Consider the following 25,240-nt stretch of genomic DNA (forward strand, 5'->3'; position numbering starts at 1 on the left):
AAAAGATATATAAAATATGTATGAAATATAAAGCTTATAACAGCTCATATGGGCATGATTAATACACTTATCATTGTACGGTAACCAATCACACAAGAGTGCATTAGGGTGTGACAAGCTTGCGCCCCATCAATTTAGGTTCCCTTTGAAGCTTGTTGGGCGTTTTGTAGTGCACTCTCATTCTTACATCTTGGTTCTTGCGTAATACTGTAACCAATCACGTGGTAGTAGATTATGTGTTCAATTTATGTATATTTATAATAACGATTTTTCACACAAATTGATTATAATTTTAAAGAAATGATATTCACCTAAGAGCTAAATTGCATACAAATATGCAAATGTACTTATTGTATATATAGTATTATACCAATAAGAACCACGAATATATCTATAGACACAAGAATTTATGATAATAAACCATTCCTACTTGAATGGTTTGAACATGCATATGTATAACTATACATACGTATAACTATACATTTTCATGAATATATATCTCAATACATACGGTTTTCCAACATGATATGCCAAGATGCTCATGAGATCAAACATTTCATTTAGTCAAACAAGCACACATAATTATTGGAGTTTCATAGCAATGCTAAAGTCATCAACAGAATCATCACAAAAATTATTAAAGTTTAGCTAGGCTTTATAATCTAAGTGACTCAAGAGTTTAGCTTAGTCCAACTATGGATCAACAACAAGTTTGCAAAAACAGACCCTTAACACGAATATTCAAGATTGGTTTTCTAATGTGAAATTCGTGCTATGACGGCGGTCACAAAGAGTTAAACGTCTGATTACTTGACTATACGATCGTTTAACCACACATTTACATTTATATACGCTTGCTTAACTGCTCAGTTACATTGATACCCGTACAAAAACTAAAAAACATAATATACAAATTCTATTTACTCCTTTATTTTCTACCTAATAAGATCATCTCCAATTGAAGATTCTTGGGTGTTTGTAGAAGAGAGAGAAGATGATGTGAAAGAGAGAGATGGTGATATGGAGGAGATAAGGTGGGATTAGATTCTTTCACAAGAACCTCTAAGAATTTGTTTATGAGAGAAAAAGGAAAGAGGAGAGATAAGAAATGACAGAGAATGTACTTTGGGTGAGCCATATGCCATGTAGCACACAGGAACAACACTATAAACTTTTCTATTGGTGATGCTCTAATAAGTGAAGTTAAAAAACACACACCTCATTTTTCTTATTTTATCTGTCCTTTTTTATCCTTTTAAACAATTTGAGAACCTAACTCGTATGTCACGTGTTTCGGGTGTATGAAATATGAATGGAGCGTACACCCCTACTAGAAATAAATAAATAAATACCCTTTAGCTTAAATTTTAATAATAATAAAAAAAAAGGAAAGTAATTAAAAAAGTCTACAGGACGGCTGGATCTTTAAAGTTGAAAGTAACTACCAGCTGAACAATAAGTTAAGTTAAGCGGGCTTATATTCAAATTTAAAAAGTGGACAATATTAATTTTATTTTATTTTTGCACCTTATACTATAAAGCTATGACAGCTAAAAATACCAAAAATGCCTCCCTATTATTATTATTATTATTATTATTATTATTATTATAAACTTATAAACTTATTATTCCTCTGTTTTACAGACCAAGCAACCAAGCTTCACAACCCCACATATTCTTTTCTATGCAATCATTTATCCATTTATATATATATGATCACTTATAACCTTTTCATTCACTTCTGATACCAAATTCTGAATTAAACAAGTTCAATTTTAATGTTGGTACATTAAAGATTAAAAATTAAGTTGAAGATGGCAGCCAATGGTGCATTATCTTTCTCTGTGGCAAATGTAATGGAATCTGTTCTTCAACAACACGGTAATAATAATAATCGACCCGAACTAGATTTGGATTCGCGTAGAGCCGAGGAAGCCAGTATGTATAAATTCTTTAATATTTGGTTTTAAGTAATCTGTTCATTACATTAGTTTTGATAATTAGGATACTGATTACAATTTATATTATTTAATAATAATAATTGGATTATAGCAACAAGAAGATATGAAGCCACCGCTTGGATGAGAAAAATGATTGGAATTGTTGGTGCAAAAGATTTGCCAGCTCAGCCTTCTGAGGAAGAGTTTAGAGTTGCTTTAAAAAGTGGCTTAATTCTTTGCTATGTGATTAATAAGGTTGATCCAGGAGCTGTTAATAAGGTAGTTTTTATAAAACAATTTAAATTTTTATAATTATATTATTAAAGTTTGTAACTTTATTCAAAGTTGTTTAAAATCTTGAAATTCTTGATCATCTATTCATATTCAGGTGGTTGAAGGTCCGTGTGATTCCGCTTCTGTACCGGATGGAGCGGCTTTATCGATATATCAATGTTTCGAAAATGTTAGAAACTTTCTGGTTGCCGTGGAACAAATGGGATTACCTACCTTTGAAGCATCTGATTTGGAACAAGTAGGTGTTTGAATTTTGAATGATGTAAATCATGTAATGAATACTTTATGTTTAGTTTCCAGTAAAGTTAATTTATTTTTTTTTTATTTTTTTTTTGAATTATTAGGGAGGTAAATCGGCTAGAATTGTGAACTGTATTCTAGCACTTAAATCCTACCATGAGTGGAAACAAACGGGTTCGAACGGGGCTTGGAAATTTGGTGGTAATGTGAAACCAGTTGCGGTTAACAAGAACTTCATACGTAAAAACTCAGAACCGTTCAAGAATTCATTGTCACGGAACGTTTCAATGAATGAAACGTCGATGAATACTCAGTTAGACGAAACTGAGAATAGCAAAATGGTTAGTAATCTACACCCCCCCCCCCCAAAAAAAAAAAAAAAAAAAAAAATTGTTATCATAATTAAATGGATAATCTTGATACTTACATTATGGTTCTATGCAGCCTAATTCATCGTTGAATATGCTTGTCCGTGCAGTTCTAATGGATAAGAAACCGGATGAGGTTCCCGTTGTAAGTGTCATTTGGTTATTAATACTGTCTAGTTAATTGATTTAGGGGGTGTTTATTAATTCTGTTTATCTCATAATGATTGTGCAGCTTGTAGAATCTGTGTTAAGTAAGGTCATGGAAGAATTTGAGAATCGAATCGCTAACCAGTTTGAATTGGTAAGGTTTTTAGCTATGATATTTTTCATGTTTGGTGTTTCATTAACTTCCATGTTGCCTTTATAATCACACTTTTTTTTACTTCTTTAAAATTTTTTTTATTAACAGAAAAACGCTGCAGCTAAAGATACCTCCACCGGAAACAAGACTTTTGTAAAATACACTTCTGATGAAATAAAGGTCATATTTTTTCTATCTTTTTATCTTTCTAATATAGTTCTTATAAAAAGACATTATCTCACGGATTTAAAATACATTATTTGACATTTTTTTTTCAATTTTTACTGTAAAATTCAAGGTGGAAGACACCAAACGCGCGGTTGTGAAGAAAAATCAAAACGTTCATGAGAACTTCATTCCCGATGAAGAAAAGAAAAGAAGACAAATGAAATATCAAATGCTTTTTGATATACAAGAAAAAGATATAAAAGTATGATATATTTTGAAGCGCAATTAATCGCTTTATGTAACGTTTTTTTTTAAATCTTTTGGCATCTTATGTGATGTGTTGTTTCACAGGATCTGAAACAAACTCTCTCAATCATAAAATCTGGGATGCAGTTTATGCAAATGAAATTCCACGATGAGATTCAGAATTTCGGTATGCTTTTTAAAATTTAAAACGGAAACGAGTGATGCGTTTAATACTTATTCTAAAACCTTGTAATTGTGGATGTTATTATAGGTCTGCATGTTCACGGTTTAGCCAATGCTGCTTCTGGATATCATAGAGTTCTTGAGGAAAACCGAAAGCTATACAATCAAGTCCAAGATCTTAAAGGAAACATTAGAGTTTATTGTCGGGTTAGGCCCGGAAAGTTGAATCTGCAGAGTGTTGTGGATAGCATTGAAGAAGGAACAATTACCATAAATACCCCTGCCAAATATGGAAAAGGATGTAGATCATTTAACTTCAACAAAGTGTTTGGGCCTTCAGCAACCCAAGGTTTGTAAAACTGCTTTTGGTCTCTAAAGTTATTAGTATTACTATTTTTTTTAATTATGTAATTATGTTTTTTTTTCTGCAGCTGAGGTTTTTGCAGATACTAGGCCGCTCATTCGGTCTGTTCTTGATGGTTACAACGTTTGTATATTTGCATACGGTCAAACCGGATCAGGAAAAACACATACAATGGTAAGATATATTGTGATGTTCTTAAATTGATCATGATGTGACTCAAAATATAAAATTAATATAATTATTTTTCTTTTTTATCCAGACTGGACCGAAAGATCTTACAGAGGATAGTCAAGGGGTCAACTATAGGGCGTTGAGCGATTTATTTTTTCTTGCGGAACAGAGGAAGGATGCCTTTGAATATGATGTGTCTGTTCAAATGATTGAGATTTATAACGAACAAGTTCGGGATCTGCTTGCTACTGAGGGCTTAAACAAAAGATATCCTTTTTCTTTTTGTTACTGTTTGCAACTTATCTTTAACGAGTCAAACCGGCTAAGCGTGGTCAAATGGGCCCAGTAGTAGCTAGGTGGCAGTTTCAACTCATTTTCTTATAGATAGGTTCATTTGGGTTATGCCTTATCATTAACGGGTCAAATGGGCTAGGCGGCAGTTTCAACTCGTTTTCTTATAAAAAGGTTGATTTGGGTTTTGCGGCTTTGCCTTATCTTTAATGGGTCAAACGGGTCGAATCCTTCGAAAGTAATCCGAATGGTATTCAAATGATTCACAAAATGGAAACAAAGGCATGCGCCAATCAACTTAGCACGACCTGACCCGTTTAGACCCGCACCAACCCAACCTACACGCTTGCCACCTCTACTAGTGGTACCACATTATTTCCTTAGACATCGTAATTCACTTAACAGAATGCTTTTATTTATTTATTTATTTATTTATTATATTCCAAGATTTTTCTCAAACTTAGTTTAAATAATAAGTTTACACCAAAACCTCTTGTTAAATTCCTTAATCCGTTACTACATTAGAAATTCGTAACAATTCACAAAACGGATTTAATGTCCCGGATGCTAGCCTGGTCCAGGTGGCATCAATGTATGATGTTATTGAGCTGATGAACCTAGGCCAAAGAAACCGTGCAGTTGGTGCAACTGCTCTCAACGACCGCAGTAGTCGTTCCCACAGGTCTAATAATCCCTATTAATGAAGTCATATCAGCAACATATTATTATGGTTGTTCTGTTAATCTAATATTCAAACGGCCATTAACTGCAGTTGCTTGACTGTACATGTCCAAGGGAAAGACATAACATCTGGAAATGTTCTGCGCGGTTGTATGCATCTGGTTGATCTAGCTGGCAGTGAAAGAGTTGACAAATCAGAGGTGGCTGGAGACAGATTAAAAGAGGCACAACATATTAACAAATCGCTGTCCGCATTAGGCGATGTGATCTCATCTCTTGCTCAAAAGAACTCGCACGTGCCTTACAGAAACAGCAAACTCACACAACTACTTCAAGATTCACTTGGTAGATAACAAATCTTTGTAAAGCTTCAATTTTTTCAAGTTTTACTCCCTTTTACTTCCAAGTTTTAATTTTTATTAATCTTTACTCCTTTATGCTTCCAAGTTTTAATTTTTATCAATCTTTACTCCTTTATGCTTCCAAGTTTTAATTTTTTTCCAATCTTCCCTTTTTTGCTTTCAACTTTTATTTTTTTTCCAATCTTTACACCCTTTTGCTTTCAAATTTTAACTTTTTTTTTTTGGTATTTACTCTTTTTTTGCTTCCATTTTTTGCAATCTTTACACTCTTTTGCTTTCAAGTTATATTTATTTATTTATTTTTAAACCTTTACTTCTTTTTGCTTTCAAGTTTTAATTTTTTTTTGTTTCATGCATGTGTTATTAGGAGGACAAGCAAAGACATTGATGTTTGTTCATATAAGCCCAGAACTTAATGCTGTTGGGGAAACACTTAGTACACTTAAGTTTGCTGAACGGGTCGCAACCGTCGAACTTGGTGCAGCCCAAGTACATAAAGATAGTTCAGATGTGAAAGACCTCAAAGAACAGGTTTTTTTACATACCCTTTTTTGTAGATCTATATTTTGATTTTAGGAGATTGTTTAGATTGAAATATATATATATATGTTTAATGTTTCAGATTGCCAATCTTAAGGCGGCTCTTGCAAGGAAAGAAGGTGATCAGGAAAATGTGCAACACAAGGTATCTGGAAGTCCGGGTGGCAAACTGTCATCCCGGTCCCCTCCTAACTTACAACAGGTGGATTCGTACCATGAGCCGAAAAGTCGTAGGAAACCAAGGACCGAAGTAAGCAACGCCGAGGTAATTTTTTAATTTAATTAAAATTGATTAGTCACATTGTGGAACATGTCAAATGAGGTAAACCGTTAATCCGAATCGGGCTCATTATCTATCTTTTCAGATTGGCAAGAAATCTAGAATAAGGCAGAAAACACAAAGCTTTGATCAAGACGAACTACTAGCGAATTCACCGCAATGGCCTCCAGTAAGCGGTGAAGGAGAAGCATATCTAGAAGATGACAAAGACACGGGCTCGGGTGACTGGGTTGATAAGGTCATGGTAAACAAACAAGATGCAGCCCGATGCTGGGAAGCCGAAAATGCTGCAATTTCTGATGCATTTTACCAAAAATATGTTCCGGATTCTTCCAAGTTATACGCGGAACAATCTTATACAATATTTGAAGGTGGAAATCGGTTCGAGGTTGTGATTACTGATGGTGTGGATGAACTTGATGCTGCAACCAGTGACTCATCTGAGCCTGATCTTCTTTGGCAGTTCAATCACTCTAAACTTCCAACAATATCCAAACTTAATAATAATAATTCCAATGGAAAACCTACGAAAAGCCCGGATTTGAGGTAATCCTAATGACCTTGTTCTTGTTTCAAGTATAAAAGATCTAGATTATTATTGTTATTATGATGTTTTTAACAATCATTCAAACTTTAGGAAATTTGGTTTTTATTGTTCCCAACTATTGTCTTTTGGTCATTGTCGGTCCCAACAAACGAATTGGTCATTGATGGTCCCAACTTTTAAAGTATATGTTCCTAACGGTCCACGGTTAACAGAATTCTAACGCCGTTAGTTTCAGGTCGCCGGAAAAACGTTTTTGGCCGGAAAAGTCAAAAAAATTTTCCCGAAAACACCACCTGAATACCGCAACCACCACCAATTGACTCACCGCCAACCAACCACCATCACTTAAGCACATAAATTGATTCCGACGATGGTTCTAGGGTTCCGGCGACCTCAATAACTGGGGTTTTTACTAGAAAAAGGTTCCTAAAGGTACGATACAAAGTTATCATGATATTTGGGACAAAATTGTTGAGCTTTTGGGAAAAAAAATATGTGTGTTCTGGCCAAAAGTGTTTTTCCGACGACTTGAAACTAACGACATTAGAATTCTGTTAGTCGCAGTCCGTTAAGAACAAATACGTTAAAAGTTAGGACCGCTAGCAGGCAAATTGTTACTTGGGACCGGCAGTGACCAAAAGACAGAAAAAAAATAAAGACAGAAAAAAAGTACATGTACTAAAGTAGCCCTTTAGTACATGTTTTTCGACATAAAGATGACTTGTTTCAACCAGAATTCTTTATAAAGAATTTACAAATCAAAATATTAGAATAACTTTGAACGACTTTCAACTTGTTGAAACTCGTTTAATATTATATATGTTATAATGATTAAGTTTCTATATAACACAAATATGCTTAAATGGTTTGTCCAACTAAAACAGGTCAATGATTCCAAGACGTTTGCCTTCACCTTCACGAAAAGCAACCGTTGTCAGTAGCCAAACACAACCGCCACTGCGCAATGGAAGGCATGCAACTGGAGTTGAAACGAAGAAGAAAAATGTGAACCGAAAGCAGTGAAGTGTGTTAACATTTTCTTGATTTTTTTTTCCACATAGATAGTGAGTGAGAGTGATGAGAGGACTTACATATATATATATTTTTATCATAAGTTCTTTTTTTTTTTATTTTTGGGTTTCATGAACTGTGAAATAGTTGTTGTAACTTGTAAATTCCCCAACAATACCAGTTGTGTGTGCCTGTTTGTTACAAGCTTCTTTTGACCAACAAAATCAATTCATTGACAGTTTTTTTGTTAGCACACAGTTTTCACTTTGATGTCGAAACATTAACATTGTTAAGAATATCCATCAACGCTAATAGTTACTAACGACAACATTGAATACCAATACTAACATAAAGTTTAGTTTGTCGAAGGTTTGCTAACGAGCCCTTCAAATTCCTTTCTAGATCTGTCACATATATAATTACACCGGTGAAACAAGAGCATTCTCGTCTTATAAGTCTCGAGTTTTTAAAGTGTTTTTAAAACGAAAAGCCAACTTAATTGCATCAATCATAAATTATAAATTATAGTCTTAAATTTTATTAAGAGAAACTAACTAACTAAATTTGTTAATGATACGTTACAGATATCAAACATTAGAAAAAAAAACCAAGAGTACAACAATATATTATATATTCCTATATTAGAGCCCGCATAACATACGAGATGATCTAAATAATAAAGTTACAAATAAAACAATACATAATGTATATTGAAATATGTATTGCATTTTTGTTTCTACCATTATATTAGTTTCGGAGGAAACAAAATTGTAAAGATTAACTATAAAGTGACATGTGTCACAATTATTTTATTTTATTTTATTAATAGATAGGTAGATTAACTAATAAATGTCCGTGGCCCGGATTGTTATTATGTTTTTTTATTTTGTAATTAATGAGTTAGTTGAGCCTAGGGGTGTGCACAAAACCGAAAAATCAAATCGAAACTGAAAAAAAAAACAAGTAAACCGAACCGAAAAAACCAAACCGAATTATAAACCGGCGGTCCGGTTTTAAACTTGAAATATTGGTTTTGGTTCGGTTTTGTATTTTTTAAGAACCTAAAAAACCGAACCGAACCGAAATAACAAAAAAAAATCAAAATAACCACAAACATCTTAACCGTAACCATTATAAGAAAATCTACCGATGACTATTTTTTTAGTTTTAACATATGGTTAATACCAAATATATTTGGTTTTTACATACGATTACTAAATAATAATACTGGTACTTTTAGTTTTTATTTTAAATCTATCTTTTATTAGCTTTCAATAATATTTGAGGTTCAAACATTCAATATTCTATTAATCATTAGTTTAAATAAAAAAACAAATATCATGCCCAATTTCAATATATTGGGTCAAGTTTATTTTGGCCCAAAACGTTTTCCTCGATTAGCAAAACCGTAAAATCCGCATCCAAAACCGAACCGAATCCAAAAACCGAAAACCGAAAAAACCGAAACCGAACGGTTTTAAAAGGCCATAAAACCGAAAGTTTGGTTTTCGGTTTGGTTTCAGTCAAAAATCGCACCGAACCGCACCACGCACGTCGAGCCTAATATTAATACGTTTGAGCCTGGTTTATTTAATCACAAAAGCCGAACTTATTTATTTTGGGCTCTATTATTATTTTTATACGTATATTTAATTGTAATTATATATTATATGTAAGGGTAAAGTTAAAAAATACAAAGGATAACAAAAATGAGAAGGGTGAGAAGGAATCCAGTCCATTAATCTTAGATTTGAATGATTGAGATTAATTTAATAAAGAAAAATTGATGAAAAGGACATGAAGGTAATAACTCATCTTTGTTGACTTTCTCTCTCCACATGCAAGGCATATGTCAATTCCCCCATCATTTTAAAATGTCCATAACTTTTTCATATGACATTATTTTTTTTAAAAAAATTCACCATAATAATAACCGTTTTTTTATCTTTAATATGAGTATCATTGTTATATATATATAAATAATGGGTTTTTTTAATTGTGTTTTTTTTTGTTGTTTATTGTGTCATTGTGTAATATGTTGTTTTCATTGTGTTTTGCGTTTCAAGTCATTGTGTTATATATATTCACCATTGTGTCTTACGGGTCATTGTGTTATACGTATTCACCATTGTGTCTTACGTTTTAGGTCATTGTGTTATACGTATACACCATTGTGTTTTACGTTTCAAGTTATTGTGCAACATGTATTAAGCATTGTGTTTTATGTATTAGATAAAAAGACACAATGATGTGCGAAAATACACAATGACGAAAAAAGACACAATGATAAGCGAAAAAACACAATGGTGTGCGAAAAGACACAACGACGAAAAAAGACACAATGGTGTGCGAAAAGACACAATGATGAAAAAAGACACAATGATAAGCGAAAAAACACACAATGGTTTGTGAAAAAACACAATAACGAAAAAAGACACAATGATAAGCGAAAAGACACAATGACGAAAAAAGACACAATGATAAGCGAAAAGACACAATGACGAAAAAAGACACAATGATAAGCGAAAAAAACACAATGGTGTGCGAAAAGACACAATGACGAAAAAAGACACAATGATAAGCGAAAAGACACAATGACGAAAAAAGACACAGTGGTGTGCGAAAAAAGACACAATGACGAAAAAAAACACAATGATAAGCGAAAAGACACAATGACGAAAAAAGACACAATGGTGTGCGAAAAGACACAATGACGAAAAAAGACACAATGATAAGCGAAAAGACACAATGACGAAAAAAGACACAATGGTGTGCGAAAAAAGACACAATGACGAAAAAAACACAATGATAAGCGAAAAGACACAATGACGAAAAAAGACACAATGGTGTGCGAAAAGACACAATGATAAGCGAAAAGACACAATGATGTGCGAAAAGACAAAATGACGTGATTTTTGTTTTAAATTTTATATAACAAAAATCATACTCATATTAAAGATAAAAAAACACTTGTTTTTATGATGATATTTTTTTTTAAAAAAAAATATCATACGAAAAAGTTATAAACGTTCTAAAATGTTGGGGATATTAACATGTGTCTTGCATGTGGAGAGAGAAAATGTGTACAATTACCTCTATACCTTTTTTTTCTTTTGGTCCCACTTACCCTTATATGTAAAACCCTAAACCCTCTTCTTCCCTGAAAACCACATGCAACATATTAATCGTTCCAATATGTCTGAAGAAGTAATCACTAATGCAAATGCTAGTTCTAATGACGGTTCCGTAGATAATAATTTAACCAATATGCGAATTTCATCACCTGATAATGAGGAGTCTGATGATGAAGAATATGAAGAAGAAGAAGATGATGATGATCATGACAATGATGAAGATGAAGATGAACAACAAGCTCTTGTGGAGTTAGGTTTTGTCGATAAACCGGAGCATCCATGGTCGCTTCTTCGCCAACTATTTCCATGCAAAGCTGGAGGAACTCCTGTATATACATTCACATTCACATTCTGATATACTAATATTGATATAAGTAGTTGGTGAATATAATTTGAATGAATTTTTTATTATTGATGATTATTTAGGCTTGGCTGAATCCAGTCAACTTACCATCTGGTAAATCATGTCTGTGTGGCATTTGCAGTGCGCCTCTGCAATTCTTGCTTCAGGTATTATAAATTTATAATAATAACATGTTCATATGTGAAATACATTGTAATATATATTCTTTCTGATTATTTATTTTTTTAGTATTATGCTCCTATATCTGAAAGGGAATCAACATACCATAGAACCTTATTCGTGTTCATGTGCACATCAATGTCGTGTCTTCTCCGAGACCAACATGAACAACGGAAACGCCTCCCAGAAGAACAATCCAGGAGGTAATCTTAGATTAGATTTATATTATTAACATATCAGATTGTCTTATATATTGTCTCTCTTTTATTGCTGCTTTTCTTTTATCAAGTGTCAAGGTCTTTCGTTGTCAACTCCCTCGCGATAACCAGTTTTACTCCAGTGAAGATCCTAGAAACGATGGCAGTGACACGCCTTCAGGGGCAGCAGGTGACCAAATTTTTCTTTCATATAATTAATTTCATAGAGTAAGCTGCGGTTTTCGTCCCCGTGGTTTGTCCAAATCTGCGGTTTAGTCCAATAGTTTCAAATTTACGATTTTTGTTCGTGTGGTTTCATTTCACCTGCAATTAAACCCGAATTTACTAACCCCGTTAAGTCTGGTCGTTAAACGTGAGGGGCAGTTTTGTCCCTTTTTCCCCCAAATACAACCCAGCCCCTCACGTGAGGGGGGCTTGCGAATTACGACTGAGTTTATTGGGGGAGAAAAAGGACAAAAATGCCCCTCACGTGAGGAGCACGCTGATGAGTTTAACGCCCAGACTTAACGGGGTTAATGAATTCGGGTTTAATTGCAGGTGAAATGAAACCACAGGGACGAAAATCACAACTTTGAAACTACTGGACTAAAACTGCAATTCACTCCATTGATTACATGAATGATTACTTAAAAGTTTGGTTTCGTGGTTTTTGTAGCTCCACTTTGTAGTTGGTGCGGTACATGGAAAGGAGATAAAGTTTGTAGTAACTGCAAACGAGCACATTTTTGTTCCAAGACTCACGAGGTTGTTACTGCAGCGCTACTTTCTTTAACGTTACATTTATGGTTTTATTATACGTCTTTGTTTGCTAACTTTGGTTATTCATACCTGTTTCTTTTATAAAGGATATTCACTGGAGTTCAACTCATAAAACTGATCAATGTAGAACAACAGACCTTATGCTTCAGCCATCGAATTCTAGGCCCGATAACTCTTCAGAGGATATACCAAAAGGCTCGTATTCTTCCTTTTTCGGGTTACATTTTGCATATTCGTGATATTGAATCATTAAGTGACTGGTTAGATTTATGTGGTGAGTTTTCAACTTTTCATAAATAATTGTATTATTTATATATTTTTATTCTAAACAGCTGCAAGCAATGCTATCTGGCCGGAATTAGAGATCGTCTACGAGGATGAACCTAAGTTAGACCCTGAAATGCCAAACATTAACACATATGGAAATGTATTGCGTAATGATACCGAGGTGTGTGTAACACCCCGACCAAAGGCGGATTATACATCGGGGCGCCACATATTGCTTCATTACTCGCGACACTATTGGTGTCAATATTTATTAATACACATTTTATCGCGCACGCGCAGCGGGGGAAATAAAGAACATAAATCAAACATAAATCAATATATTATAAATTATAACATTCAAACAACATGAACTTGTCTTGATACATTTTAATTCTAGGTCCAAAAGTAAAAACGTCCTACGTGTCCACAAGCTCCAAAACAGCTACTGCAAACCTGAACATGTGTTAAAATAAACGTCAAACACTTGCGTGTTGGTGAGAAATCAAGTTTAATAGATAATCATAGATAATCACAGTAAATCTGCGCGCAACACGTGTATGTCTAGAGTTTAACAAGGGTGTAATCAGATTGTGATCAAGCCTAAGATAGTTCATAGATCATAGTTCAATCCATGCTCCCAATTGAGCATAAAAACGAGAAAACATCTGTGCAAGTGTAAACAAAGAAAACCGTAAACGATAGGTCTCCCGTGTTCAACTAATGGTACCAACGGAACTGCGGAATAGGCCGAACAAAGCGGTTAATGATACACACATACAAATAAACAGCCAAGTAAACGTCCTCAACACATGGGATACTGCGCGACTAAAGTTCATAAACAAGTTTAAGACTCAAGTTTTGTATGAACACATGAACATCCCAAAGCATTTAAAATAAAAAGGGATTAGATACGAGATAACTCACATGATAAACGATGCGGTGATAGATAAAGCAAGAACCAACTTTAAACAAGCACAAGTTAACCTATAATTAAAGATTATTGTTTTAATGATTTGTTTTAAGTCTTGATTATAAGTTAGCATAATTAATAAGTAAACTATTATATATAATATATATATTACCGGAAAAGCAGGAAGAACAAGGAGGAAGACGGAGGCAGAGAGGAAGACGGCAGAGAAAGCAAGGAGCAAGAGAACAGGAGAGATTAAGTGTTGTGTGTGAAGTGTTAAGAAAATAGTACTATATATAGGCAAACCCTAGGGGACACAAACCCTAGAAAAGATCTCCAAAAGTAAAAGATTCCAAAAGCAAAAGATATGGAAAGATATGGCAGCTGCAGGGGGCAAAGGAAAAGCTGACAGGGAACAGTAAAAAGCATGGGCGGTTCAGATAAAGGTACTGGTCAAGCATGGCAAAAGCAGATCTCAAAAGATAATGTCAGTCGCTTTTTCTGCCAACCAATGGGGTTGGTGCGCATGCTGCGCCGAAAGTAACTTTTCAGACATAAAGCAGATTCGGTCAACATCACAAAAGATAAGACAACTCAAAAGCAACGGCTAGATTAAACAGGAGAAAACTCAAAGGGTTTAGCGCGAGAAGGTTAAGGCGCGAAGGCAGACACAGAAGGTCATGAGAGCGCGAGCGCGAAGGCAGACAGAACCAACCTTAACGCGTCGCGGAAAGAACTACCATTTCTAAGCGCGCCGCGGGAAGAATCACATTTCTTAGCGCGCCGCGGGAGGAACTAAAATTCCTAGCGCGCCGCGGGAAGAACTATAATTCTTCGCGCGTCGAGGGATGAACTACGATTCTTAGCGCGCTGCGAGAAGAACTACAATCCTTAGCGCGTCGCGGGAAGAACTACCGTTCTTAGCGCGCTGCGAGAAGACTTACAATTCTTAGCGCGCTGCGAGAAGAGTTCGTCTCGCGTATCGCTGAAACAGGTGGTCTTCACGCAGGATTCCTTGTAAGGGGTCTGGCGCGTGGAGCTGCGCAGACAACCTTAGGCGGGAAGGAACAAAGGACAAGCAAAGAGTTAGAAGAAAAGAGGGAAACAAGGCTTTAAGGGCGGGACAGCGACAAGAAGGCGGAAAGAGAGAAGAGGGATGGGACGGCGGAAAGAAAGAGAGAGAGAGGCGGGAAGGAAAATATATATATTATTATTAAAAGTAAAATATAAGTATAAATAAATATTAAATCATAAAAGAGAGATCGGGTCAGAGAAACGGGTACCTGGGTCGGGTCGGATCGGGGCAGATGTCACAGTCTCCCCTACTTTAAGAAATTTCGTCCCGAAATTTATCTCGAAGTAGGTTGCGCAGAGAACAGGTGCGGGTACTTGATCTTCATTTGATCTTCCCTTTCCCATGTAAACTCGGCTCCGCGCTTGGACTCCCAGCGAACTTTCACGATAGGGATACGACTGCGCTTGGTTTGCTTAACCTCGCGATCCATAATCTCAACAGGCTTCTCAACGAAATGCATAGTTTCATCAACTTGAACTTCATCAAGCGGAATGTGAAGGTTCTCGTCAGCTAAACACTTCTTGAGATTGGATACATGGAACGTTGGATGCACATTACTGAGCGCGGGCGGCAGGTCAAGTCTGTAGGCAACTTTTCCCACACGCGCGAGAATCTTGAATGGACCAACATAACGAGGAGCAAGCTTACCCTTCTTCCCAAAGCGGACAACACCTTTCCAAGGCGACACTTTGAGGAGAACAAGATCACCAACTTGAAATTCGAGAGGCTTTCGCCTACGATCTGCGTAACTCTTCTGTCGGCTTCTGGCAGTCAGCAAATGATCACGGATCTTGGTGATTTTATCGGTTGTCTCTTGAACAAGTTCGGGTCCTGTGATTTGAGTTTCACCCACTTCGCTCCAACAAATCGGGGAGCGGCACTTACGACCGTAAAGTGCTTCAAATGGGGCCATACCGATACTGGAATGATAGCTGTTATTATAAGAGAACTCGATCAAAGGCAGGTGTGAATCCCAATTACCTCCAAAATCAAGAACACAAGATCGGAGCATATCCTCAAGAGTTTGAATAGTTCGCTCAGACTGACCGTCAGTCTGAGGATGATATGCCGTACTCATGTCCAAGCGAGTTCCTAGAGCAGATTGGAGAGATTTCCAAAAGCGAGATATAAAACGGCCATCGCGATCGGATATGATGCTCAAAGGAGTACCATGGCGGCAGACAATTTCCTTGACATAAAGCTGCGCGAGATGCTCAACACGGTAGTTTTCACGAATGGGCAGAAAGTGAGCAGATTTAGTCAATCGATCCACTATTACCCAAATGCTATCATGTTTGCTTGCTGTCAAAGGTAACTTGGTAATAAAGTCCATCGCTACACATTCCCATTTCCACGTAGGAATTTCTGGTTGTTCGAGCAAACCAGACGGGCGTTGGTGTTCAGCTTTTACTTTAGAACAAGTCAGACATTTAGCTACGAACACAGCAATATCCTTTTTCATACCGGGCCACCAATAAGTTATGCGCAAATCCTTGTACATCTTATCAGCGCCAGGATGAATAGAATACCGAGATTTGTGCGCTTCACTCAGGATATCAGCGCGAAGATTCTCATCAAAGGGGATCCAGATGCGATTAAGATAGCAGAGAATTCCACTCAGATTAGGGACAAAGAGTGCTTCCGCGCCACACGCTAACTCGGCGCGAAGGTTACCATTACTGATAGATGCGCGCTGCGCGTCACGAATACGCGATTCAAGGTTGCCTTGAATCGGCGCGAAGTGAAGCTGGGTGCGCGGCAAGATACAGTTAAGTTGGCAGGGTTTTCGGCTGAGCGCATCGGCTACCACATTAGCCTTACCAGGATGATACCGGATCTCACAATCGTAATCGCTGATGAGTTCGTTCCATCGGCGTTGCCTCATGTTAAGTTCCTTTTGATCAAAGATATGCTGAAGGCTTTTATGGTCAGTGTAGAGGATACACTTAGTACCATAAAGGTAGTGTCTCCAGATCTTCAAGGCAAAAACAACTGCACCAAGTTCGAGATCGTGAGTTGTATAATTCTTTTCATGAACCTTGAGTTGCCTTGATGCGTAAGCGATAACCTTGCCTCGTTGCATAAGAACACAACCGAGACCTTGGTTGGATGCATCGCAATACACGACAAAATCATCATTACCCTCAGGTAGCGCAAGAACAGGAGCTTCACACAACAAACGCTTGAGCGTCAGAAAGGCTTCTTCTTGCTTCGAGCCCCAAATATACGGTTTACCTTTGTGCGTCAGAGCTGTTAAAGGCAAAGCGATCTTTGAGAAGTTCGAAATGAAACGCCGGTAATAACCAGCTAAGCCCAGAAAGGAACGGATCTCAGAAGGAGAGGATGGCGTAATCCAGTTCTTGATTGCTTCAATCTTGGATGGGTCGACATGAATACCCATCTTGTTTACAACATGACCAAGAAACTGTACTTCATCAGACCAAAATTCACACTTGGAAAGCTTAGCATAGAGTTGCTCGGCTCTAAGCTTTTGCAATACCAATCGGAGATGTTGCTCATGCTCGGCCTTGGTCTTAGAATACACCAGAACATCATCGATAAACACGATCACGAATTTATCCAAGAAAGGCCTACACACCCGATTCATAAGATCCATGAAAACGGCGGGTGCGTTGGTTAGACCGAAGGACATGACCAAGAATTCAAAATGGCCATAACGAGTTCGAAAAGCAGTCTTCGGAACATCTTCATCGCGGATACGCAACTGATGATAACCAGAGCGGAGATCAATCTTCGAGAAACAAGAGGCACCTTGGAGTTGATCAAAGAGGTCGTCAATACGCGGTAAGGGATACCGGTTCTTAATGGTGAGTTTGTTCAACTCGCGGTAATCAATACACATGCGAAACGATCCATCTTTCTTTTTAACGAACAACACCGGAGCACCCCAGGGCGAAGAGCTAGGGCGAATGAATCCTTTAGCAGTCAACTCTTGAAGTTGGCTGGCCAATTCTTGCATCTCAGCGGGTGCAAGACGATAAGGAGATTTAGCCACGGGGGAAGCACCAGGGACAAGATCAATACGGAACTCGACTTCACGAGCGGGAGGGATACCAGGAAGATCATCAGGAAAAACTTCAGGGAAATCACGCACGACGGGGATATCGCGAAGCTTCTTTCCTTCATCGGGTTTAACCACATGGGCTAGAAATGCAATACACTTCTTCCGCATGAGTCTTTGGGCTTCGGCGCAAGACATAAGTTTAAGACCACTGGAGGGTTTTTCGCCGTAGATATGAAGATCACCATTTTCTCGAGGTATGCGAATCAATTTCTTGGCGCAAATAACTTCGGCGCGATTTTTCGAAAGCCAGTCCATACCAATGATAACATCAAAGCTTCCAAGAGGCATAGGGATGAGGTCAATCAGAAAATCGTTTTCGTTAAGGTTAAGCGTGCAATCTTTAATTACCGAGTTTATTAAAACAGTTTCGCCATTAGCCAATTCAACTGAAAAATCTTCTTTTAAGTTATCGCGCGGTCGCGCAAGCTTCCGCTCAAAGGCGCGAGAGATAAAACTTCTATCGGCGCCAGTATCAAAAAGCATAGATGCATAAAATCCGTTAAGCAAAAATGTACCATTAACTACGTCATTATTCGCTTGCGCTTGGTGCGCGGTTATATTAAAAGCTCGTCCACGCGTCACTTGGTTCGAAATCTGGTTCACCGGATTCGCTTGTGTGATTTGCACTTGTAGTCTCGGGCACGCGTTCCGGAAATGACTGGGATCACCGCAGTTATAGCACGACCTGGGTCGTGGGTTTTGGTAGATTGATTGTGGGTTCTGCGGGTAAACTGGTGGTATTGGCGCAATCGGATTGGAGGGAGGGGTTCTACAGTACTCAACGGAGTGACCTACGCGGCCACATCGGTTACATTGTCGACACGGGACTTGAGGTGGGTGATGAAGTCTACAGGTTGGGCAAAAGGGTTGGTTTCCTGTGTAAGGTTTCTTAGTTGGCGGGGCAGGGAGTGCGGGATTGGTTAAGGCATAGTTGTGGACTGCAGGAGGTGCTGGGTAGGTTGACAGTGGGTTAGGCGCGTAAACTGGGGGTTGATAAATGGGTTGTTGGACAATGGGCGGGTTGGTAAGCGCATAGGCTTGTCTGCGCCTACGTTTCTGGTTATGGTTTGAGGGTTCTGGTTTGGTTTCTGTTGGTTCAGGGACAGTCTTGGTGGGTTTGGTCTTCTCAGTTCCCCGCAGGAACAGGGTTCCTGCTCTGACATGGTTGTCGCTGAGCACAGCGGCCAATTCGATGGCGTCAGAGAGGGTAACTGGGTTTCTGGCCCATACAGAATCTTGAATTTCCATGGGGAGACCCCCAAGGAATTTCTCGATGGCTCGGCGTGAAGGGGTAACAAGGTGAGGGACCAGTAAGCTTAGCTCGTGGAAGCGCGTCGCGTACTCGCGCGCTTCACCGCTGTATTGCTTCAAGTTCCAGAATTCTTCCTCCAGGCGCTTAACTTCGTTGGGAGGGCAGAATTCTCGCGTAAGAGTTTCCTTGAATTCCTCCCATGTCATGCTAGAAGCAGCCTCTGCGCCACGCGCATGAGCTACTCCATTCCACCATGTAAGCGCTCTGGATTCCAGGACACTGGAAGCATATAGGGTTCGTCTGTCTGAGGGGCATTGGGTATGGAGGAAAGTGTTTTCAATCTTCTCAAGCCATTGGAGCATCACGGTGGCTCCTTCAAGACCTGTGAACTTCGGAGGGTTACCCGCATTAAAGGACTTAATGTTATAACTGGAGGTATTAGCATTGTTTTGGCTCAAAGCTTGGGCTATTGCGGCGGCCATTTCCTGGGAACGTTGCTGTCTACGCACGCGCGAGGCTTCTCTTCTCTGAAATCGGCGAGATAGCGGAGGCATTCTATAAAAATTTTAATTTTAGTTAATATCTTGGTTTTAGCGCAAAGTTTTAATCTTATAAAGCTTGGTTTCACGGAGTTAGATACTATCAAAAGTTAAAGTAAGATAAATGATCCTAAATGCAGACTTAATAAAGGTAACAAATTCGAATCAAGAACCGACAATTCACGTATCACCATGACTTTCTGAATTCCTGATTTAAAATATACGAGTAAACGAGTATTGGAGATTGACGATTCATGTATCACCATGACTTTTCAATCTTCAATATAAAATATACAAGAAAATGAGTATTGGAGGTTGACAATTCATGTATCACCATGACTTTTCAAGTCTCCAACCTCATAACATAATCGTAAATGGAAATTGAAAATCAACTATTCATGTATCACCATGACTTTTCGGATTTTCAAATCCAACAAACGAATATGTAAGTAAAATCAATAAAAATCGAAATTCACAAAAATCGAAATATCGCGGAATAAAATCATATACTGCGCAAGCGCGAGCATATTCATAAATAACGAGTAATTAACAATAAGCGCGCAAACATGAGATTTCTCTCATGCGCGAGAAGGGACTCTTAGGTATTCTAGGCCGTTACGTCTAACCACCTATCCTAAAGTCAACGAGCTCTGATACCAATCTGTAACACCCCGACCAAAGGCGGATTATACATCGGGGCGCCACATATTGCTTCATTACTCGCGACACTATTGGTGTCAATATTTATTAATACACATTTTATCGCGCACGCGCAGCGGGGGAAATAAAGAACATAAATCAAACATAAATCAATATATTATAAATTATAACATTCAAACAACATGAACTTGTCTTGATACATTTTAATTCTAGGTCCAAAAGTAAAAACGTCCTACGTGTCCACAAGCTCCAAAACAGCTACTGCAAACCTGAACATGTGTTAAAATAAACGTCAAACACTTGCGTGTTGGTGAGAAATCAAGTTTAATAGATAATCATAGATAATCACAGTAAATCTGCGCGCAACACGTGTATGTCTAGAGTTTAACAAGGGTGTAATCAGATTGTGATCAAGCCTAAGATAGTTCATAGATCATAGTTCAATCCATGCTCCCAATTGAGCATAAAAACGAGAAAACATCTGTGCAAGTGTAAACAAAGAAAACCGTAAACGATAGGTCTCCCGTGTTCAACTAATGGTACCAACGGAACTGCGGAATAGGCCGAACAAAGCGGTTAATGATACACACATACAAATAAACAGCCAAGTAAACGTCCTCAACACATGGGATACTGCGCGACTAAAGTTCATAAACAAGTTTAAGACTCAAGTTTTGTATGAACACATGAACATCCCAAAGCATTTAAAATAAAAAGGGATTAGATACGAGATAACTCACATGATAAACGATGCGGTGATAGATAAAGCAAGAACCAACTTTAAACAAGCACAAGTTAACCTATAATTAAAGATTATTGTTTTAATGATTTGTTTTAAGTCTTGATTATAAGTTAGCATAATTAATAAGTAAACTATTATATATAATATATATATTACCGGAAAAGCAGGAAGAACAAGGAGGAAGACGGAGGCAGAGAGGAAGACGGCAGAGAGAGCAAGGAGCAAGAGAACAGGAGAGATTAAGTGTTGTGTGTGAAGTGTTAAGAAAATAGTACTATATATAGGCAAACCCTAGGGGACACAAACCCTAGAAAAGATCTCCAAAAGTAAAAGATTCCAAAAGCAAAAGATATGGAAAGATATGGCAGCTGCAGGGGGCAAAGGAAAAGCTGACAGGGAACAGTAAAAAGCATGGGCGGTTCAGATAAAGGTACTGGTCAAGCATGGCAAAAGCAGATCTCAAAAGATAATGTCAGTCGCTTTTTCTGCCAACCAATGGGGTTGGTGCGCATGCTGCGCCGAAAGTAACTTTTCAGACATAAAGCAGATTCGGTCAACATCACAAAAGATAAGACAACTCAAAAGCAACGGCTAGATTAAACAGGAGAAAACTCAAAGGGTTTAGCGCGAGAAGGTTAAGGCGCGAAGGCAGACACAGAAGGTCATGAGAGCGCGAGCGCGAAGGCAGACAGAACCAACCTTAACGCGTCGCGGAAAGAACTACCATTTCTAAGCGCGCCGCGGGAAGAATCACATTTCTTAGCGCGCCGCGGGAGGAACTAAAATTCCTAGCGCGCCGCGGGAAGAACTATAATTCTTCGCGCGTCGAGGGATGAACTACGATTCTTAGCGCGCTGCGAGAAGAACTACAATCCTTAGCGCGTCGCGGGAAGAACTACCGTTCTTAGCGCGCTGCGAGAAGACTTACAATTCTTAGCGCGCTGCGAGAAGAGTTCGTCTCGCGTATCGCTGAAACAGGTGGTCTTCACGCAGGATTCCTTGTAAGGGGTCTGGCGCGTGGAGCTGCGCAGACAACCTTAGGCGGGAAGGAACAAAGGACAAGCAAAGAGTTAGAAGAAAAGAGGGAAACAAGGCTTTAAGGGCGGGACAGCGACAAGAAGGCGGAAAGAGAGAAGAGGGATGGGACGGCGGAAAGAAAGAGAGAGAGAGGCGGGAAGGAAAATATATATATTATTATTAAAAGTAAAATATAAGTATAAATAAATATTAAATCATAAAAGAGAGATCGGGTCAGAGAAACGGGTACCTGGGTCGGGTCGGATCGGGGCAGATGTCACAGTGTGTGTGTGTGTGTGTGTGTATATATATATATAAACTGGTTTACTGAGTACTTAACATGTGCATAACTGCATATGAGTTATGACTCACTCGTTACAAAATTTTCATATTTTTCGTTAAAGGATGTAGGCGAGGCAAAGAGTTGGGCATATTTTACTAAAAGAATAGCTTGTGACCCGCAACAAGTATTAAGGTGATTTAAAAACCTTTATAATTTTGTTTACATCAAACATATGAATCAGGGATTGAGATCTTTGTGTTTGTTACTATTGCAGGTACTCTAGACACGATACTATACCATTGTGGCCCATGTTAAGTGGCAGGCCATCAAATGCTGATATACCTATATGCAGTTCATGTGGCAGCGATCGGGCCTTTGAATTTCAGGTGTTGTACTTGGTTTTGTTTTGGATTTTTTGTAGACGAATCAATTTGGGCGGTGTTGGTTACTTAGATTAAAGATGTAATAATATATATACGTCACTTGTGCAGATAATGCCACAGTTGCTTTACTACTTTGATGTTAAGAACGAGTCGAACTCGCTTGATTGGGGAACCATTGCAGTGTATACATGTGAAGCTTCTTGTGATGGAAGTCTGGCATATGAAGAAGAATTTGCTTGGGTTCAGCTCACTTCTCAATCAAGATAACTCTCTTTTTTTTACTTATTATTATTATTATTATTATTATTATTATTATTATTATTATTATTATTATCATACTATATGATGAATTTCTATTCTTTTGGGATAATGTATTGTTACCTCCTTAGTATGTATCTGGTTTGCTCATGTCAAATTCGGCATAAAAGACGCCTAATGGTGTAAAATGCTTTTAAAGAATTTATGAAGACAAGAATTCAATATAAAATGAAGCTAAAAAAAACTTTTGGATTAAAGTAAGATTTTTGATTAAACCAAAACCACATAGACGAAAACCAAGCATCGCTCTATGTAAAATAGTGGTTGGTCCATTTAGACGGCGAAGGCGTTCAAAGGGGTAGGCAGCACCATACTTGAATGGAGTGAATTCATGTTACGCTCGTGTAATTTTTAAACATTAAACAAAAAACACGTTTGAATTGTTATAAGTTGGTTATAGTAAATAGATGATTACCAATTATATTTAACTGTTTTTATAGACCTAGTTAAAGTAACTATGGTCCTTCATTCCCAAATATGGCAGTATATGCAACTGATATTTGATGTTTATGCGAACCTTATGTCTTTTCATTACTCGAAATTTTAAATAACAATGTACGTGTAAACAAGAGACACACGTTAAATTTATAATTTAAAAGATGCATGCAACTTCCCCTAACATTGAGCAGTCTTGATAATAACGAAATTTACATTCACATTACAGTTTAAAAGAAAGATATACGTGATAAATGATGAAATATGTATAAGAATCTACAAAACTTTTCTTACACGCATAAAGGAAAATGAAACGAACAAGGTTGTACATAAACCAAACCTCCACATGTCAAAATAATCCATCCTACTTGAACCTAAGCGGTTTTATCATCATAAGGGTTTAACATTCGACTTGAAAGTAAATATAACTCGCACATTGTACCAACAAGTTATATGTTTTTTTATTTTTAATTTAATGTCTACAATCATAGGACAAGAACAAAATTATATGATTTAGGGAATGACATGATCGAGTTTGGTTTGTTTACTGTTTAACTAATTTATTTATAACCATTATTATTGTATATGTAAATTTTATTGTCTTTATATATATAAGACATACTGTATATTATATAATTTATTTTTTATTATAACTAAATGTATGATAATGTTTGGTATGGGCTATGAAAAGGAATAGATGATAGAATGAAAGAATGAACAAATAGAATATACCATTAGCATTTTATTGTTTTATTTGGCTAGTCTGTAATGAAATAAATCGTTACTTGGTGTTATTTGTAATAATAATAATAATAATAATAATAATAAAATACTTAAACGAAACCTCTATCTTACACGGGTATTTGGAGTCAGACATCTAAGACTGATCGAGCGCACTACTACTCTATATCGCGTTCTAAGGCTTTAACCGTCATAACTTTGGAACTTGGCGCGTACTTCAATATTTGGCACGTTTCCCGTGACAAAGTGTGTGAAAGTGAAGGTGTTTTGGTGTGTGATAAATGAAGAGCCAGACTCCTCCTTTTATAGGTTGAGTTTACAACCCTTCTGAGTTTACAACCCTTTGCGTATCTCGATGACTCATCACAACGAGATGCTGTCACGTGATGGGACACGTATCTCTAGTTACTTAACGAGGTCATAGCGTATCGCGACACAACCCAGATATCGGGTTTCTCTCTTTAATCGAAATTTTTTACAAAAATTAAAAAGATTATAATAAAATTTTAAAAAAAAGGTTATAAGAAGTAGGGCCGTTAAAAAGCTCGCGGCTCGTTCGAAAAAAGTTCGGTTCGAAAAAGCTCGATTCTAAATGAGATCGGCTCGACTCGGCTCGATTTCTAAACGAGCCACGCTCGAGCCAGGGTCAGCACGGCTTGTGGCTCGGCCTTGGCTCGACTCGTTAGCTCGGCTCGTTGGCTCGTTTAGATTAAACCCTAAATTTTAATATCTATATACAATAATAGCATACCAAGAAATATATAAATAAAAATTATAAATATATTATGCCACTCGATACCAAAAACCTTATAAAAGAATAATTAAAATAAAACATATAAAGTTATAAATTCTATAGTTTATAAATTATATATAATGTGTATGTTAAAATTATAAATTTTGTCTTTTATATAT

The 25,240-nt window shown here is 37.4% G+C and overlaps 3 protein-coding genes across 3 annotated transcripts in view; 2 read left to right on the forward strand and 1 right to left on the reverse strand.

Annotated features, from left to right (window-relative positions):
• The window catches only part of LOC143534673 (uncharacterized), a 186,458-nt gene extending 178,767 nt beyond the window's left edge, over window positions 1-7,691 (reverse strand). Inside the window, exon 1 of the mRNA XM_077029109.1 lies at window positions 7,675-7,691. The gene's annotated coding sequence lies outside the window, so the exon portion shown is untranslated. The remainder of the gene's footprint in view (window positions 1-7,674) is intronic.
• On the forward strand, window positions 1,759-8,268 carry LOC143534674 (kinesin-like protein KIN-14I). The gene is made up of 18 exons (XM_077029110.1): window positions 1,759-1,938; window positions 2,053-2,219; window positions 2,329-2,472; window positions 2,579-2,815; window positions 2,919-2,987; window positions 3,075-3,143; window positions 3,252-3,323; window positions 3,442-3,573; window positions 3,663-3,744; window positions 3,829-4,089; window positions 4,172-4,278; window positions 4,364-4,542; window positions 5,087-5,248; window positions 5,339-5,592; window positions 5,977-6,140; window positions 6,232-6,414; window positions 6,515-6,975; window positions 7,861-8,268. The coding sequence occupies exons 1-18, from the start codon at window positions 1,815-1,817 to the stop codon at window positions 7,997-7,999; spliced, it is 3,006 nt and encodes a 1,001-aa protein (XP_076885225.1). The 5' UTR covers window positions 1,759-1,814; the 3' UTR covers window positions 8,000-8,268.
• Window positions 8,269-11,182: 2,914 nt separating this feature from the next.
• LOC143534646 (uncharacterized) lies at window positions 11,183-23,106 on the forward strand. The gene is made up of 10 exons (XM_077029085.1): window positions 11,183-11,449; window positions 11,548-11,631; window positions 11,714-11,847; window positions 11,934-12,031; window positions 12,518-12,606; window positions 12,708-12,816; window positions 12,954-13,069; window positions 22,573-22,643; window positions 22,726-22,837; window positions 22,943-23,106. The coding sequence occupies exons 1-10, from the start codon at window positions 11,183-11,185 to the stop codon at window positions 23,099-23,101; spliced, it is 1,239 nt and encodes a 412-aa protein (XP_076885200.1). The 3' UTR covers window positions 23,102-23,106.
• Window positions 23,107-25,240: the final 2,134 nt, after the last annotated feature.

This window comes from Bidens hawaiensis, unplaced genomic scaffold (assembly GCF_021521415.1).
Source record: "Bidens hawaiensis isolate Kalapana, Puna unplaced genomic scaffold, B.hawaiensis_p1.1 tig00010256_1, whole genome shotgun sequence".
Classification (NCBI taxonomy): Eukaryota; Viridiplantae; Streptophyta; class Magnoliopsida; order Asterales; family Asteraceae; genus Bidens; species Bidens hawaiensis.

Bases quoted from the DNA above. Each gene is read 5' to 3' on its own strand.
- LOC143534674 (XM_077029110.1), top strand. From the start codon at position 1,815: ATGGCAGCCAATGGTGCATTATCTTTCTCTGTGGCAAATGTAATGGAA. The intron at 4,090-4,171 runs GTTTGTAAAACT...TTTTTTCTGCAG, and splicing joins TGGGCCTTCAGCAACCCAAG to CTGAGGTTTTTGCAGATACT. The intron at 6,976-7,860 runs GTAATCCTAATG...CAACTAAAACAG, and splicing joins ACGAAAAGCCCGGATTTGAG to GTCAATGATTCCAAGACGTT.
- LOC143534646 (XM_077029085.1), top strand. From the start codon at position 11,183: ATGTCTGAAGAAGTAATCACTAATGCAAATGCTAGTTCTAATGACGGT. The intron at 12,607-12,707 runs GTTGTTACTGCA...TCTTTTATAAAG, and splicing joins TTTGTTCCAAGACTCACGAG to GATATTCACTGGAGTTCAAC. The intron at 22,644-22,725 runs GTGATTTAAAAA...TTACTATTGCAG, and splicing joins GACCCGCAACAAGTATTAAG to GTACTCTAGACACGATACTA.